Below are 16,014 nucleotides of genomic sequence, written 5' to 3'. Positions count from 1 at the left end.
CTCGGTCTCACAAAGGGCCAAAATCCAAAACACACCTCAGGAAGAACAGGATGACAATGTATTGGACACTCTAAAACTACATTTTTAAATCTTTAAAACCGTAACTTTTTAACATAATTTTACATAATATTACCTGTGATAATGCTAGTGTGAATGCTGTAAGTTGAATTTGGTAGCTGAAGATGCTGAAATCGTGAGGCTGATGGCTGAAAACACTGAAGCTGATAGTTAGCTAAAATATTAGCTAAATGAAAAATTACCCTAAATAACAACAACAAAAAACTAGGTTAGCCAAAACAGCTAGCATGTAACTAAAATATTAGCTAAACTCCAAAATATCTTAAAAATCTTAGTAAATGACAAAATAGTCCAAAAAGCTAACAGAATCCAAATCTTTAAAACTGTAACTTTTTAACATAATTATGAGTAATAAAAAGGCAGGAATATTACTCCAGAATAAATCAACTTAAATACTTTACTCTCCATAAAAATATATTTTGCCAAAATGGTACAAGTTAGAAATGAATGCAAGATAACATCGGGCCATTAATAACGGTAAAATAAAATGATCTGGAGGGCCGGATAGAATTACCTGGAGGTCCGGATCCGGCCCTCGGGCCTTGACTTTGACACTTGTGACATCATGTGTGGAAGACAACCAGCACACAGCTGGGGGGGTGGTCTTCCCACAAGCTGCTCAAAACCATCCAAGGCTGCTTTTCACACTGAGGTTTATCACATCTGGCTGTGTGCAGCGTTCTCCTGCTGAACCGCTCCGCATGCCAGACACCGATAATGCTCAAGGACAGTTTGTTCTTTGTGTGGGTTAGTCCCACATTCCTTTGGCATTTGATTATTTGCTGGCATAAAATGTCTGTTGGTGAAATCAACAACACTCCAAACTTTTATGAATACTTTTCACTTTTAATTAATGAACATTTTGAAAAGCTAAATGATCAAAGTAGGAGATCCTCATCCTAAATATTTGAAGCTACCTGCCTGAAGTTAGTAAAAGGCAAAGCGTTGGTAATGGAGAAAAAACTCAAACTAAATGTGAATTTAGCAGAAAGAACAAGTCAGAACAGAGGACCTATCTTAACGGCTCTCACGGTGAAGGGCTTCTTGGACAGAGCTCCTCCATCATTTCCTCATCATCGGTGTCACCGGCCAGAACAGGCGGAGTAGCAGCACAAACGCCGTCATCCTGCTCTGAGGACACGGCCTTGAACAGAAGAGCGCAGATCTGCAGACAAAACAAGTTACCTTCAGGTTTAGTGTTTTTTTTTTACTTTTCATTTTTGTAGCATTTGGATTTGCAAGAATTTTTACTCTTGTCTTAAAACATTCCCTATTCGCTCGTTCACATGTATTTAACACAGAACAAAAACAGGAAAATATTTTTAAAGGAAGAAAAGAAAGCCTTGCTAGATGAAACTGAATAGTTTATTCATCTTTGGAGGACTTAAAAAAACTGCAGATGAAAGTATCAACTTAATTAAATCAAGGGTCCCCAAACTACGGCCCACGGGCTGGATTCGGCCCTCCTCCATAAGATACCTGGCCCCCCAAACACTATCAGAGACGCATTTTTTTTCTCAATCTGGCAGATCGAGACCCACATAAAATGTCTGAACTATGACGGGAGACTTTTTCTTTATTATTATTTTTCATCAGCATGTTTTTTGGATGTCCATACCTCTTCAGCTCTTTCAGCTATTTAGCTCATTCAGCTAATAAAATATTTGGCTCTTTTATCCTATAGCTTTTTGTCTTATAAAAGCTGTTTTGGCTAAATTAGGTTTTTTTCAGTTTTAAAGGCTAATTTGGAGTGTAGCTAATATTTTAGCTTTATGCTAGCTGTTTTGGCTAAATTAGACATTTCACCAGTTTTTTTGGGGCTAATTTTGAGTATAGCTAATATTTCAACTACAAGTTAGCTGTTTTGGCTAAATTAGGCTTTTTTCAGTTTTAAAGGCTAACTTGGAGTTTAGCTAATATTTTAGCTTTATGCTAGCTATTTTGGATAAATTACACATTTTACAATTTTTGGGCTAATTGGGAGTTCAGCTAATATTTGAGCTACATACTAGATATTTTGGCTAAATTAGGTTTTTTTTTTGTTTTTTTAAGCTATTTCAGAGTTTAGCTAATATTTCAGCCTCATGCTAGTCATTTTGGCTAATTTGGATTTTTTTTTGGCTAATTTGGCACCTCGTTGGTATTTTAGCTAACTGCCTGCTTCAGTGTTTTCAGCTATTAGCTTTCAGTTATCAGCTTTAGCGTTTTTAGCTATTAATTTCAGCATCTTCAGCTATCAGTACTAGCATTTTCGGCGGCCACATTCACACCAGCATTATTACAGGAATATATCTAGTTTTTAAAATGTCTAGTATTCATTTTCTGGTGAAGATTACATAAATGAATTATTTAAAATTTGGCTATGTGTGAATTTCGGGAAAACCATAAATCTTTATGTTTAGGCTGTGATTGTTACACTTTTGTTAGCCTACAAACTGACCCCAGCCCCAAATCAGAGATGAAAAATGTTAAGTGGCCCTAACTAGAAAAATATTGAGGACCCCTGAATTAATTAGTCATCCAGAAAAAGAAACAAAGACCCCAGAAAACATCTGTCCATACCACAGAGGAAGCTGGACTTGCATTGACACTTGCAGATTCTTCATCAGCTCGGTGAGTCTGAGGCAGAGGAGCAATCGGGTCAGGATGGGGGCTGACAGTGCTGCCTCTGATACTGGCTGATCTGCTGTGTCCTTCACATGCCTTCACATGGAGGGCAGCGACATCCACACATCTGGAAACACAAACCTAGTATCAGTACTTTTTAATGACCTGAAATTGCAAAACTTTACTCTGTACAGATAAATCCCGGTCAGCAAAAACTCTCATAGTTCAAGATAATTCTGTGCTTAGTGACATCACTTTCATGGATTCTCACTGAGAAAATGGAGCAACAGCAGAGGTTTAAATACTAGCATCAAAACAATTAATATTTTTATATAATATGAATCCTTAATAGTCTTTAAAATCATTAAATAGAGACGTTTAAACAGTTCTGATGAGTACGTGAGTTTTACATACAGTATATAAAAAGCAAACTTCAAACATACGGCTTCACTTTTTGTGTACATATGGTTGTAGTGTTCTTAAATACTCTTTTCTAAGGTGAGACATACTTGCAGCTGTTCAAGAGGGTTCAAAAAAGAAATCCTTCAGGCCACTTCAGAAAAATGCTTGTTTTGTTTTTGGTCAAGTTTAGGTTTTTAAAATCATGATCCATTTAAAAGACCTGATCTGGCTCCAGAATGCCTCTACAGTTCATCATGCCATCACTCAGCTGATTCCACATCCTGGTATTTAGCCAGAAGGTGAAGCAGGAAAAGCTGGAGAACGAGCAGGGGTTATTTCAACCCTATTCCTCACTATACACATTGATTATAATGTTTTCAAATGTTTTTTTTTTCAAACACAATGTCAGTACAATATTTAGTACAATACTTGAGAGATTCCAGAAACAGAAAAAAACAATGAAAAATATTAAAAAAGAGATAAAAATAAAAGAAAGTGTGGGGCCTGCTCAATTGGAAGGAATACATTTAAAAAGTTTTAATAGTCTAATTGTTTGTGTTAATTTCCTTTTATATATTTTTACTTTTTTTTATAGAGGACAGATACAATTTAAGATCTTTTTCTTTTAAATTGTTTAAAAGGGGGATTTTTTAAAACATTTTTTTCTTATGAATACAATATTTTGCCAAAATTATAAGGTTATATGCTTCATTGGAATGGAAATTGAATCATTAAACATAAATAAAATAATGTGTTTAGATAAATAAATATTCCAAACATACTTGTTAGGTAAAATTGCATGTCCTTCCAAAAGAAAAAAAGTTTCTCTAGAAACACACACCGTTTCTGTACTTGTCACCAACAGGAGGAATGTAATCTGACCAAAACGCAAACAAAGGACTTTAAAAGAGGTAAACATTTCCTCTGCGCATTTCCAGAAACAGAAGGTAAATGAAAATATTATTACTCCTAGACCTCTCAAGTTAGCACTTTTAAATGTCAGGTCTTTAGCAGGAAAAACATTTTTAATTAATGATTTTATCACTGAGAACAAAGTTGATTTTATGTTTTTAGTTGAAACCTGGTTAGATGAGAATAGTAGGGGAGCAGTTCTCACAGAGTCAGCTCCTCCCAATTATGGTGTTATCAGTGAGGAAAGAACAAGCAGAAAGGGCGGGGGGGTTGCAGTTTTGTTCAATGAAATGTTTCAGTGTAAAAAGTTATCTTTTGGAAACTTTCCATGTTTTGAATATGTAGCCCTACAGCTGAAGGCCTCACTCAAAACAATATTTATCAATATCTATCGACCACCTAGATATAATCCAGAATTTAACCTTGAGTTTAGTGAACTGCTGTCTATAATTTGTCTTGATTTTGACTGTATAATCATGGCTGGAGATTTTAACATCCATTATGGAAATCTTGAGAACAAAGCTACTAAGGACCTGATAAACACTCTGGACAATTTCGGGTTGACTCAACATGTAACAGAGCCCACACACAACAGAGGGAATATTCTTGATTTATTGATTTCCAAAGGTCTGAACATCTCTAAGGTTACTGTATGTGATTTAGGTCTGTCTGATCACTGCTGTGTTTTCTGTGAGAGCACAATTCCAGTACACACAAATGTTTTGAGGGAGGAGATCACAAAACGGTATATAACTGAAAATACTAGTGAGATGTTCAACCAGATTTTCTCACTGACTCCTCCCCTCTCGGGGGATTCAGTCAATGAACTTGTTAATAGCTTTAATTCCAACATGTCAAATATCATGGATAGTATTGCTCCTAGTAAGGTGAAGGTGATCTCTGGTAGGAAAAAATCTCCATGGAGAAATTCCATTCTGGTAAAGAACGGAAAAAGAGAATGTCGGAAATCTGAACGCAGATGGCGAAAATCTAAACTACAGGTAGATTATGACATCTATAAAGAGAAACTTCACTTATATAATTTACAACTGAGCAATGCAAGAAAGTCCTATTTTTCTGAAATTATTACCCAAAACTCCCATAATGCTCGGGCCTTATTTAATATAGTCGACAGGTTGACAAAACCCCCTGTGTCAGTAGCACCAGAACTTTACTCCACCAAAGCCTGTAATGACTTTGCCAAATTCTTCAGGGACAAAATCATAAACATTAGACAAACAATTGTTTCATCAACTACAAGTTCAGGATATGAACCCTATCCACTAGAAACCAGTATAAACCCAATGGCTCAGTTTCAACCCATAAACAGTAAAGAACTGCAGGACATTCTATGTCAACTGAACTCCTCCTCCTGCTGTCTGGATATTCTACCCACAAGCTTTTTCAAAAAAGTTTCAAAGATCCTGGAACCAGCCCTGCTCCAGATTGTCAACTTGTCATTAACATCTGGTGTTTTCCCAGAACCACTGAAAACAGCTGTAATCAAACCTCTCCTAAAAAAGGACAGTCTAGACAAAACTCAAATGAACAACTACAGACCGATATCAAACCTGCCATTTTTAAGTAAGATCATTGAAAAAGCTGTTTTCCATCAGTTAAATGAATTCCTAATAAATAACAACTGCTATGATGTCTTCCAGTCCGGCTTCAGACAGAACCACAGCACTGAAACGGCTCTGACCAAAGTGACTAATGACATACGTTTGAATACAGACAGTGGAAATATGTCAGTGCTAGTTTTACTGGATCTCAGTGCTGCGTTTGATACAGTCGACCACGCAATACTACTCAGACGACTGGAAAACTGGGTGGGTCTCACTGGGCCAGTACTAAACTGGTTCAAAACGTACTTAGAAAACAGGAAATATTTTGTGTCAATTGGTAACTTCACTTCTGAGCCAATAGAAATTACATGTGGAGTGCCCCAAGGCTCCATCCTGGGACCACTTCTATTTAACATCTACATGCTCCCACTGGCCCAGGTTATAAAGAACAACAACATTAGTTACCATAGCTATGCAGATGACACACAGATATATATTAGACTGACACCAGGAGACCGAGGCCCTGTACAGGCTCTTGGTAAATGCATTGAGGACATTAATGACTGGATGTGTCACAACTTACTTCAATTAAACAAAAACAAAACTGAGGTTATTGTCTTTGGGGCTAAAGAAAAAAGGTTAGACGTCACTACAGAGCTTCAATCTATTCAACTAAAAACTACCAACCAGGCCAGAAACTTGGGTGTAGTGATAGACACAGACTTAAATTTTGATAAACACATTAAGGCAGTCACTAAATCAGCCTATTATCATCTCAAAAATATCTCAAGGATTAAAGATCTGATGTCTAAGCAGGACCTGGAGAAACTAGTGCATGCTTTCATCTTTAGTCGACTTGATTACTGTAACAGTGTTTTTACAGGACTACCAAAAAAATCCATCAGGAAACTGCAGCTTATTCAGAACTCTGCTGCTCGGGTTCTCACAAGGACCAAGAAAGTAGACCACATCAGTCCAGTTCTGAGGTCTTTACACTGGTTACCTGTCTGTCAGAGGATAGACTTTAAAGTTCTGTTACTGGTTTATAAAGCTTTGAATGGTTTAGCACCAAAATACATGACTGACCTCCTGACCCAGTATGTACCAGCCAGACCTCTCCGGTCATCTGGATCCGGTCTTTTATCAGTTCCTAGAGTCAGAACTAAACATGGAGAAGCTGCATTCAGCTTCTATGCACCAGATTTGGAGTAGACTTCCAGAAAACATTAGATCTGCTGAAACACTCAGTGTATTTAAATCCAGGTTAAAGACTCACCTGTTCTCAGTTGCATTTGATTAATATGTATTCAAAAGTTTACGTCCGCACTGTTTATCTATGCTTGTTTTAAATTAAAATCTTTTTAGTTTCTTTTAATTTTATTTTAATGATCACATTTTTACTATTTCTTTTGATTGTTTCTTTTAATGTTTTATGTAAAGCACTTTGAATTGTCTCTGTACATGAAATGTGCTATACAAATAAACTTGCCTTGCCTAAATCCTCTCCATCTTCCTGACAGAAAGAATACTTATTACAAATATTGGGGAAAAACGACAAATATAATGTTTTACTAGGTAATATCCATGTACAATCTTGAAAAAAATATTTGATTTTGTTAGAAATAACATATTTATATGGTAATAAAAAGATTGCGTTCCATTTATTTCTATCTAAAAAAGGCCACTTGTTAATGTACTGAGCTCATCACTTCCGGGTAGAGCGTCGAGCCGCAGCGTGGGCGTGGCAGCGTAGATCCAACGCTTGACGTCACGACGGCATTCTTGGCCTGCGAGACGTGTTTTGGTCCTTTATGCAGCTCTTCTGGTAAATGTGAACGTATTTTTGGTTTGCTTGGCGCTGTGGTGAAGTGGTCTGCAGAACTGCTACGTGCCTGCTATGGAAGCGGGACCCAAAAGAAAGTTTTCACCCACGTGGGAGTATTTTGACATGATTTCTCCCACCAAGGTAACGTCTGGGATGTGTGTCGGATGCAGACTGACTGAGCTGCTGGATTTCTGCTCACGTGTTGTTTACATTTGCTTTAAGGTGAAATGTCGAATTTGTGACAAAGAGGTCGGGTACAACAACAACACGTCGTCCATGATCAGACATTACCGGTCTTTCCATGAGCCTGGAGACAGATCGAGCAACGGTATGTGTGTGTGTGTGCAGAGCTGGATGATACAGTCTTTCAGCAGAGTCACGACTGGGAACATGTGCTAAAAGAAAACACACCTTTGATGATAAAAGTGCTTTTTTGGGTGTGGCAAGACAAGACAAATGTAGTCATCGTTTGTCTAAAAAATGTTGTCCTCATTTTAGTTATTGTTGCAACAATAACTTGTAGTGCAAGTTACTTCCAAACTAAGCCACATTATAAATGACTTGTTTTTTTTGTCCAAAAGTAACCCCATAACTTTTTCCAAATTACTCTCACAAATTGCAATATAATAAATGAGACCTGTATTTTATGGAATTGTTTTGGGGCCATTAAATATTTGAAACCCAAATAAAAATTGAAAATAATTATTGGTTATTGGTCTAAAAAAATAAATAAAATCATCCAAAATGTTTTGCTATCCTAAAATAAACTTGACTATTTTCCGCTTAAATTTTTTATTTTTTTTAGGTTTCAAACTCAAAATTTTAATTTCTAAATTGTCTCAAAATTGTTGAGGGTGGTAACTTCATTACCGGTGCATTCACAGACTCCTAGAACTGTGATAATTACAGTCAGAAAATGGCTGTATAGTCTGAAGTTGTCCCAAGACGGATGTAAAAAGAGTAAAACCACCCATCCAAAACTCTGTTGTAGTCCATTCAATGCTTCTCACTAAATTACTGCCCTGACCAAGACAGAGACATCTGTAAAAAAACGATAGCTATAAAGAGAGCTAAAAAGTTAGCTATTACAGACCCAATCCAATGAAAATTTTGCTTTTAACATGTTCTTGTGGGCCTTTTCTGTTGATAGATATTAAGAAAATGTAGCTCAATATTGCATTCATATTTCTTTGTTTAAATTGTTGTAAATCAGTACCAGACGAAAAAAAAGCAATTTGGACAAAAGCTTGTTAGTAAAGTAAAAAATACGCTGGGCAGGCCAATAGTGCTGCCACAAAGGAATATTTTAATAGTCGACTAATCACAGATAATTTTTTGCGATTAGTCGACTAATTGGGTCATGTGCAAACAGGATGTAATAAAGCACAGATCTTAACCATTATTAGCTTTAACTAACCAAAAACTAGATATACAACATTACCTGTGATAATGCTAGTGTGAATGCTGTTAGCTGAATTTGTCCGCTGAAGATGCTAGTACTGATGGTTGAAGATGCTGAAATTGATAGCTTAAAAGGCTGAAGCTGATAGCTGAAAACGCTGAAGCTGATAACCAGCTAAAACATTAGTTAAATGCCAAATTAGCCTAAAAATGAAAAAAACCCTAAGTTAGCCAAAAATCAAAAAATGCAGCTGAACTATTAGCAAAACTGTGCGGCGCGCAACCTAAGGATTGTTTTGGATTTTGGTCCCTTGTGCGATTGAGTTTGACACCCCTGATGTAGGGAAATAACTTTTTACTGCAGTAGTTTACTTTTGTAATAAGTTATTCCTAACACTGGGTATACAAGAGTATGGAGTCTAAAACGGCTATAGAATAGTTGTGTACACAGAGCTACATAAACTATTAACACACAGCTTAAGTAAAAATGAATTTCTGAAAGGGAAAAAGTGTGTTATATTGACAGGAGAAGGTGTAGATTTGAATACCTGTTTATTAAGCTGTGTTTGAGATGCTGCAATTACTTATTAAATAATGTATATTGTATCCAAGAACTCTACCATCAAATAATTTCTTGCTACATGTGTTTCAAGAAGCAGTGTTATGACTGAAGGATTTAACCTATTTTCCTATTCTTTCAGATGCCAGGAAACAGCTATTAGACGAGGCTCTGGTTGACATGGTGATCAAGGACAGTCAGCCCTTTTCAGTGGTAGAGGATGAAGGATTTAGAGACTTTGTTGATTTACTTGACCCAACATATATTTTACCAACTAAACGGGTAAAAAGAATCATTACTGATTGCTAAGATGTTTGTTTTTTACAGCTTTTACTTGCAATTTAACACTTGCCATATTCGCCCCTCTCAAGGCATTGAAGTCTATGGTGGGAGAAAAGTCTACAAATGTCAAGTAGAAGGAAAAGGTGAGCTAATGACACTTTGTTCCTAACTTCCTTGTGTTTAACCTAATACTAAACTGTTAAAAGGCAGTGACAAATTCAGAAGACTGATTATAGTGTTGTTTATACCAGGGGTCTGTGACCTTTATCACTAAAAGAGCCAACTAGGCCTGTTTCTTACTAACCAAAACATCCTACTTCACTATTTAAAAGAAATGCAGTATTCCCCCTTATTTGTGGGGGTTAGGGACCGGAGGCTTCCGCGAATATGGAGAACACCCCACCCCTGCAGCCGAAGGATGTCTGTTAAAAAACACTTCTAATCATACTTTTGAAACGTTTACTAAAGAGCATTGGAGTAGTGCTCAAGAGTTTTTTTTTTTTTTTAAATTAAGAAAAAAAGACTGTACTGAAGCGACGGTGTACTTTATGACGCAGATGAGCAGTCTCTGGGCCCTAAAATCAAGAGTGCGCGCTTCCACCTTCAACAAATGATAAACACCTGCTCCGGATAATAATTATCCTCTGTGATTATCTTCTTCAGCATATCAGGATTTTTGTCAGCCGCTTTTGAGTCAGCTGCTGCAATTTCTCCATGCAGTGAAATGGAGAGAGGAGGGAGAACGCTGTCCACGCTCCCTCTCCGCGCTCTAGAGAGGGAGTGCGGAGGGAAGCTCCCTCTCCGCGCTCCCTCTCCGCGCTCTAGAGGGGGAGTGCGGATGGAAGCTCCCTCTCCGCGCTCTGCTGTGCGGAGATACACCTCACCAGCTCAGCATCTCCTTTAAACTCAAAAACTTCATAAAAGTGTCTAGAGTTGATAGAGTTTTTGTGACGACATTGTTTACATTAAAAGTGGGGTCATCTGGACCCCATAAGAGCACACGAGAGATATATATGTATAAATGTGTGTATGTATACATATAAAAACAATAAGTGGCAAATACCATAATACTGTAACAAAAAATTAATAGCGATTAATCGCGAACAATTTTTTTCCAGATTTGCAATTAATTTGTTAATTTTTTTTAAATCAATTCCCTGCCCTATTTAAAAGAAAACTGGAATCTAAAGAAAAAGAGACGGATGCCGTAAAAACAGGTTGGGGACTGCTGCAAGTTGCGTGGAAAGTATTTGTCAGCCTGGTTTTGAACAGAATGATATTTGAATGAAAATAAAACTGTAAATAAGTAAATATAGTTGATTCAGGAATTTGGTTGGTCACTTTGGTAGTAAAGCTGGAGAGGACAGTGTAGTAGAGCAGAGGCGATTTACATGACCTTGCATGCCTTACGTTTGACCCTTTACCTTACATTGTCAGATTAGCCTCTTAGAGAATTAAAACAGCAAAACCCCGTCTTGATTGAATAAGAGAATGTGAAGATTTTTGACGTTCTGTCTGTAGATCTGAAGAGAAACTGGTCTTTTCCAAAATAAAGACCTGAATTTGTAAACAATGGGGGCAGTATTTGGTACCTGGATGTTGCGTGGACCTGAGTCCCTGCAGGTTGGATGGAGTCGGTGCTTTCAGGGTCTGTCAGAGTAGCCAGAACCACAGTGGCCTCAAAGAGCAGATCCTCCACAGAAAAGCACACAGGCCTGCACTCAGATAAAAATGACTCATTTGTAGAGAAATCTCCCTTTTAAGGCTCTGTCATACATGATGAGGATATTAAGGGTGAAAGTCTGTCTTAATTAGAGCAGCAGCAACTCACTTTCCTGCAGAGTCAAAGTGAACCGACACTGGAAGGCAATGCGACTCTGTGAAGGACAAGAAACCCTGAAAGGAAATGGCAGTTTAGAAATGAAACTTTTAGGTGACGATTCAGTCAATTTCAAGGAAGAAAAGCATCAAGTGTAGTCTGAGCCTGGCTGAAGCCTAAAGTCCGATTTCTGATCCATTCCACAAGAGAAGGTGGAGTGGATAGGTGAGGCGTCTTCAGATAGTACAGGTAAGAGTTCTGGGTCTTAATCCCAGTTATGCCTCATTGGCTGCATAGCTACAAAATCTGCTAATCCAGGATTTTAAGGTCAGTTTCTAAAATGTATAAAAGAAAAGAACTTGACAACATTTGGCAGTTTTTAAGATGAGATTTAGCCTCAATCCCCCTCATGGGTGACTGTATGGGGCATGCAGGCAGTCCGCAGGAAATATCAAGGTGGAAATGATTTTTCTATTCGATGCAAATGACAATCAGCATAATTTTCAAGTTACTAACAATTAAAGTATTAAATGTAATTGAACAAACCTCCTAAAGCATGTGTCAAAGTCGAGGCCCGGAGGCCGGATCCGGCCCTCCAGATCATTTTATTTTTATTGTTATTAATTGCCCGATGTTATCTTTCGCTTTTTTAACTTGTTTTGACAAAATATATTTTTATGGAGAGTAAAATATTGAAAGCTATTTAAGGTTTAAGTTGATTTGTTCTGGAATATTATTCCTGACTTTTTATTATTCATAATTATGTTAAAAAGTTACAGTTTTAAAATTTCAGCTTTAGAGTGTTCAATAAATGTTGATCCTGTCCGGCCCGCAACCTAAGGTGTGTTTTGGATTTTGGCCCCCTGTGCGATTGACACCCCTGCTCTAAAGACACTTAAGTGTCTATTCAAGTCTTTTTCCTAGAACCAGGAATGAATGCATATATAACAGTCATATTTATGTAACGAGTCAAAAGGAAGACCATGATAGGATCTCATTACCTTCAGCTCCTTTAGACAGAAGGTAATTTTAGAGTCTACGTCGACCTGAAAGTGTTCAAACTCATCTGGGTGTAAGGACATCTCTGTGTACATCATCTTCACTTGGCCTGCAGGAAAAACACACCAGAGGTTTTAAGAAACGCAACATTTCAGAGAATTCTTTTGTAGACTTCACCAGGTAGATGTGCAGTGTTACCGTAGGTGATTCCTGTTCAATCGAAGCTAGAAAAGCGTCACAACTTGAACTCACTTTCACTGCTGTCCTCATAATTTCTCAGGCTGAATCGCAGTGGCGTCGTGGACAGAGTTATCTCCTCCTGAAACAGCGGGAAGTGCATCACCACGTCACCGAGAAGCCTGAAGGAAAAAAGAAATGCATCAAAATGAACTGGAGCACAAAGGAGGGACTTGTTTATATTCTTTTTTATTACACTGATATTTGTGTTTATGAACAGTAGTGGGATTCAACTAAGCTTGTTTCAGAAGAATCTGATTGTATAAATGCACATAGGATGGTATATCATTAATAAATACACTGGATTGCTGAACCAAACTTGGTTTTCTTACTGCTTAAATAAAAAGGCTGACCTGAACTAACCAGGAGTTTATTGCAATACTTAAAAGGAAAGTGAGATATTGTGTAGAGTTCAGCAGGTAAAGGATTCATGTCTGCTGAGGAGCAAACCTGGCAGGAGCTTTCAGCACATTTCTGCATAGGCGAGAGGCAAACTCTGCCTGTAGAGCTTCTTTTTCCTGGAAACGTAGGTTATGGGTTTTGGTAATGCCTGTCACAAAAAAGAGGGAATTTAGAGCACGCTGCCATCAAGTGTTCATAATGAGAACTACAGCAACTACTAAGTGAAACTTTCCTAAAACAATCCTGCATGTTTCACGTTACAAATGTTCTCCATTTACATTATGAGGAAAACATGCTATCAGTATTTTTATGGGGTCTCTGCAGACCTTAATGGTGAGATAAATCAGGTGTCAACAGAGGTAATTGATTTTCTTACCATGTCTGCAGAAAAACTGGAAAACCACCCAATCACTGGAGGCACTGACTGATATTTGACAGCATTCAACGTTGCGCTCAATGGAAGTCAGACAGCGGAACAGTGGTAACAGAGACTTGGAAGATACGTTCAAAGTACTTAGTTTGGTGCAACAGAAAATTGTCATGAATTACATCATCTTAAAAACAGTTTTAGAGGCAAAGCTGTGACAGAGGCCCTTTAAGCTTCTGGGGAAAAGATCCTTTGTTTGCATGATTTACACACCTTCAACAGAAGTTTGCATTTGACGGTTTCACTGCTCTGCTTTGGCGCACCTCCCAAGCTGTACTGCTGGAAGAACAGCGGCGAAAAGATGAAGCAGGCGTAGGCGGACTGAGCAGAACTCACGGATCTGAGAGCCAGCTTTAAGACAGATGGGATGAAAAGACAGATTTGAAAAGCAAATTAAACACAACAAATGTTCTCAAAGCACCAGAAAACCATAGATTTATGGTCAATAAAATAAGAGATGAAGAACTCATTGAAGGTTTATTTTCTTTGAATTTACCTCTGATGAAAAATCTGCTTTGGTTTAATCTTAGAAAACCGACAAAAATTAAATATTTATAGATGAAGGATGGATGGATGATAGAACGGTGAATGGATGAAATGAATGAATGATGGATGGATGGATTGAATGATGGATGGATGATAGAAAGATGGATGGATGGATGGAACGATGGATGGATAGAAAGATGGATGGATGGTGGATGGAACAATTGATGGATGGATAGAAAGATGGATGGAGGGTGGATGGAACAATTGATGGATGGATAGAACTAATGGATTCGTGGATAGAGCAATGGATGGATAGAAATATGGATGGATGGATAGATGGATAGAATGATGGATGGATGGATAGATGGATAGAATGATGGATGGATAGAATGATGGATGATAGAACGACAGATGGATAGAAGGATGGATTGATGGATGGATAGAATGATGGATGGAACGATGGATGGATGATATAACAATGGATGGATGGATGCAACGATGGATGGAGGGATAGAAAGATGGATAGATGGATTGGTTGATGGATGGATGGATAGAAGGATGGATGGATGGAACGATGGATAGATCAATGGATGGATGATAGAACAATGGAAGGATGGACAGAATGATGGATGGATAGAATGATGGATGGATGGAACGATGGATGGATAGAACGACGGATGGATTGATGGATGGATAGAACGATGTATGGATGATAAAACAATGGATGGATGGATGCAACGATGGATGGAGAGATAGAAAGATGGATAGATGGATTGGTTGATGGATGGATGGATAGATGGATAGAATGATGGATGGATGGAACGATGGATGGATAGAATGATGGGTGGATGGAACGATGGATGGACAGAATGATGGATGGATGGATGGAACGATGGATGGATAGAATGATGGATGGATGGAACGATGGATGGATAGAACAATGGATGGATGGACAGAATGATGGATGGATGGATGGAACGATGGATGGATAGAACGAGGGATGGATAGAACGAGGGATGGAACGATGGAATGATGGATGGACGTTCATCCATCATTCCATATATCAAATAACTGATAAAATGAAAAATTGTTAAAGTTCTCAAGTTAATTAAACAATATGTTAATGAGAGAAAAATGCATAATTATTCATTTTAATTATGAATAAATTAAGAGGTTGTATTAAAAAAACGTATCAATTATTTTAGTGATTTTCCTTTAATCTATTTATCTTAAATTATAATAATACTCTTTGTAATGTCTTTAGTGTTCATTCAATTTTTTATTTTAAATGACTAATTTTATGAATTTGTTTTTTTAAAAACAAATCAAACTGGATTTGGAGTGAATGAAATGATGTTTAACTCCATGTTTGAGCAGAAATCTTCAGCAGTGACTGAAGCTGCTGTCTGTGTGTCTGTCTGTCTGTGTATCTCTCTGTGTGTCTGTCTGTCAGTGACGGCGTTGACTTCACTCCTCACTCCCTTCACGGTGGGGTCCAACCACAGCTCGTCTCCGACCCTGGACAGAGCCTGGACGGCTCTCCCAAACACTGCAGGACAGCAGAGCTGCAGTTAGCAACACTTTCAACTGGAACATTCACGAAGGTTCAAGCTATTTAAGCTCATTTTAAGCTAACTAACAAGTAAGCGTCTTTGTTTCTTGAGCTAGTTTCAACTACGTTTAGTCAAACTGTTTTTACATATCTGCCACAGTTCAGGTTTGTGGCGTTTATTACCTTTCACATTTTTCCCTTCAATGACACACTTCATGTTCTAATCGGACTCCGAGCATCGACTGTCCAATTCCGACGGAGTCGATTTTTATGGCAAGCGAAGAGGATCATTAAGCAAATACGTGCGAATGCCGTAAAAAAAAAAAAAGGTACAGTTAACACATAGCATCTTGTGGTTTACATAAAAGTTTGCTGAAAATTTCAAAGGGAAAATCAAGTCAATGATGTAAAAAGACACTAAAAATAAGTTAAAAGGTTAACTGAAAGTGTCGATTGATTGA

The 16,014-nt window shown here is 37.7% G+C and overlaps 2 protein-coding genes and 1 long non-coding RNA gene across 7 annotated transcripts in view; 2 read left to right on the top strand and 1 right to left on the bottom strand.

Moving 5' to 3' along the window:
- Positions 1 to 897: 897 nt before the first annotated feature.
- On the bottom strand, positions 898 to 15,874 carry rad9b (RAD9 checkpoint clamp component B). Of its 3 annotated transcripts, XM_024275839.2 has the most exons (12): positions 15,737 to 15,874; positions 15,480 to 15,550; positions 13,729 to 13,866; positions 13,465 to 13,579; positions 13,137 to 13,236; positions 12,702 to 12,808; positions 12,452 to 12,558; positions 11,463 to 11,527; positions 11,224 to 11,346; positions 2,782 to 2,812; positions 2,641 to 2,697; positions 898 to 1,243 (listed from the first exon to the last, which is right to left on the bottom strand). In XM_024275839.2, exons 1-12 carry the CDS (start codon positions 15,768 to 15,770, stop codon positions 1,106 to 1,108), a joined length of 1,086 nt encoding a protein of 361 aa, XP_024131607.1. In that variant the 5' UTR covers positions 15,771 to 15,874; the 3' UTR covers positions 898 to 1,105. The 3 variants fall into 3 exon arrangements, with proteins under 3 accessions (XP_024131607.1, XP_024131606.1, XP_024131609.1); XM_024275838.2 differs by having other exon boundaries at positions 900 to 1,243; positions 2,641 to 2,812; XM_024275841.2 differs by lacking the exons at positions 898 to 1,243; positions 2,641 to 2,697; positions 2,782 to 2,812 and adding an exon at positions 6,669 to 6,726.
- LOC118599168 (zinc finger BED domain-containing protein) lies at positions 7,308 to 13,004 on the top strand. Its single transcript, XM_036213699.1, has 5 exons — positions 7,308 to 7,530; positions 7,612 to 7,717; positions 9,492 to 9,631; positions 9,721 to 9,774; positions 12,730 to 13,004. The coding sequence occupies exons 1-4, from the start codon at positions 7,462 to 7,464 to the stop codon at positions 9,763 to 9,765; spliced, it is 360 nt and encodes a 119-aa protein (XP_036069592.1). The 5' UTR covers positions 7,308 to 7,461; the 3' UTR covers positions 9,766 to 9,774; positions 12,730 to 13,004.
- The window catches only part of LOC112148600, a 12,519-nt gene continuing 11,985 nt past the window's right edge, over positions 15,481 to 16,014 (top strand). The window contains exon 1 of one of the 3 annotated variants that reach the window (XR_004948466.1): positions 15,481 to 15,605. This is a non-coding gene — a long non-coding RNA (uncharacterized LOC112148600). Of the gene's footprint in view, positions 15,644 to 15,751; positions 15,883 to 16,014 lie in introns of those variants that run through there. The other 2 variants (XR_002919642.2, XR_004948465.1) reach the window with 2 other exon arrangements.

The sequence above is a fragment of the Oryzias melastigma genome, linkage group LG9 (genome assembly GCF_002922805.2).
Source record: "Oryzias melastigma strain HK-1 linkage group LG9, ASM292280v2, whole genome shotgun sequence".
Lineage (NCBI taxonomy): Eukaryota > Metazoa > Chordata > Actinopteri > Beloniformes > Adrianichthyidae > Oryzias > Oryzias melastigma.
Note: the sequence above shows the minus strand (reverse complement) of the source record. Positions and strands in the feature narration are given on the sequence as shown.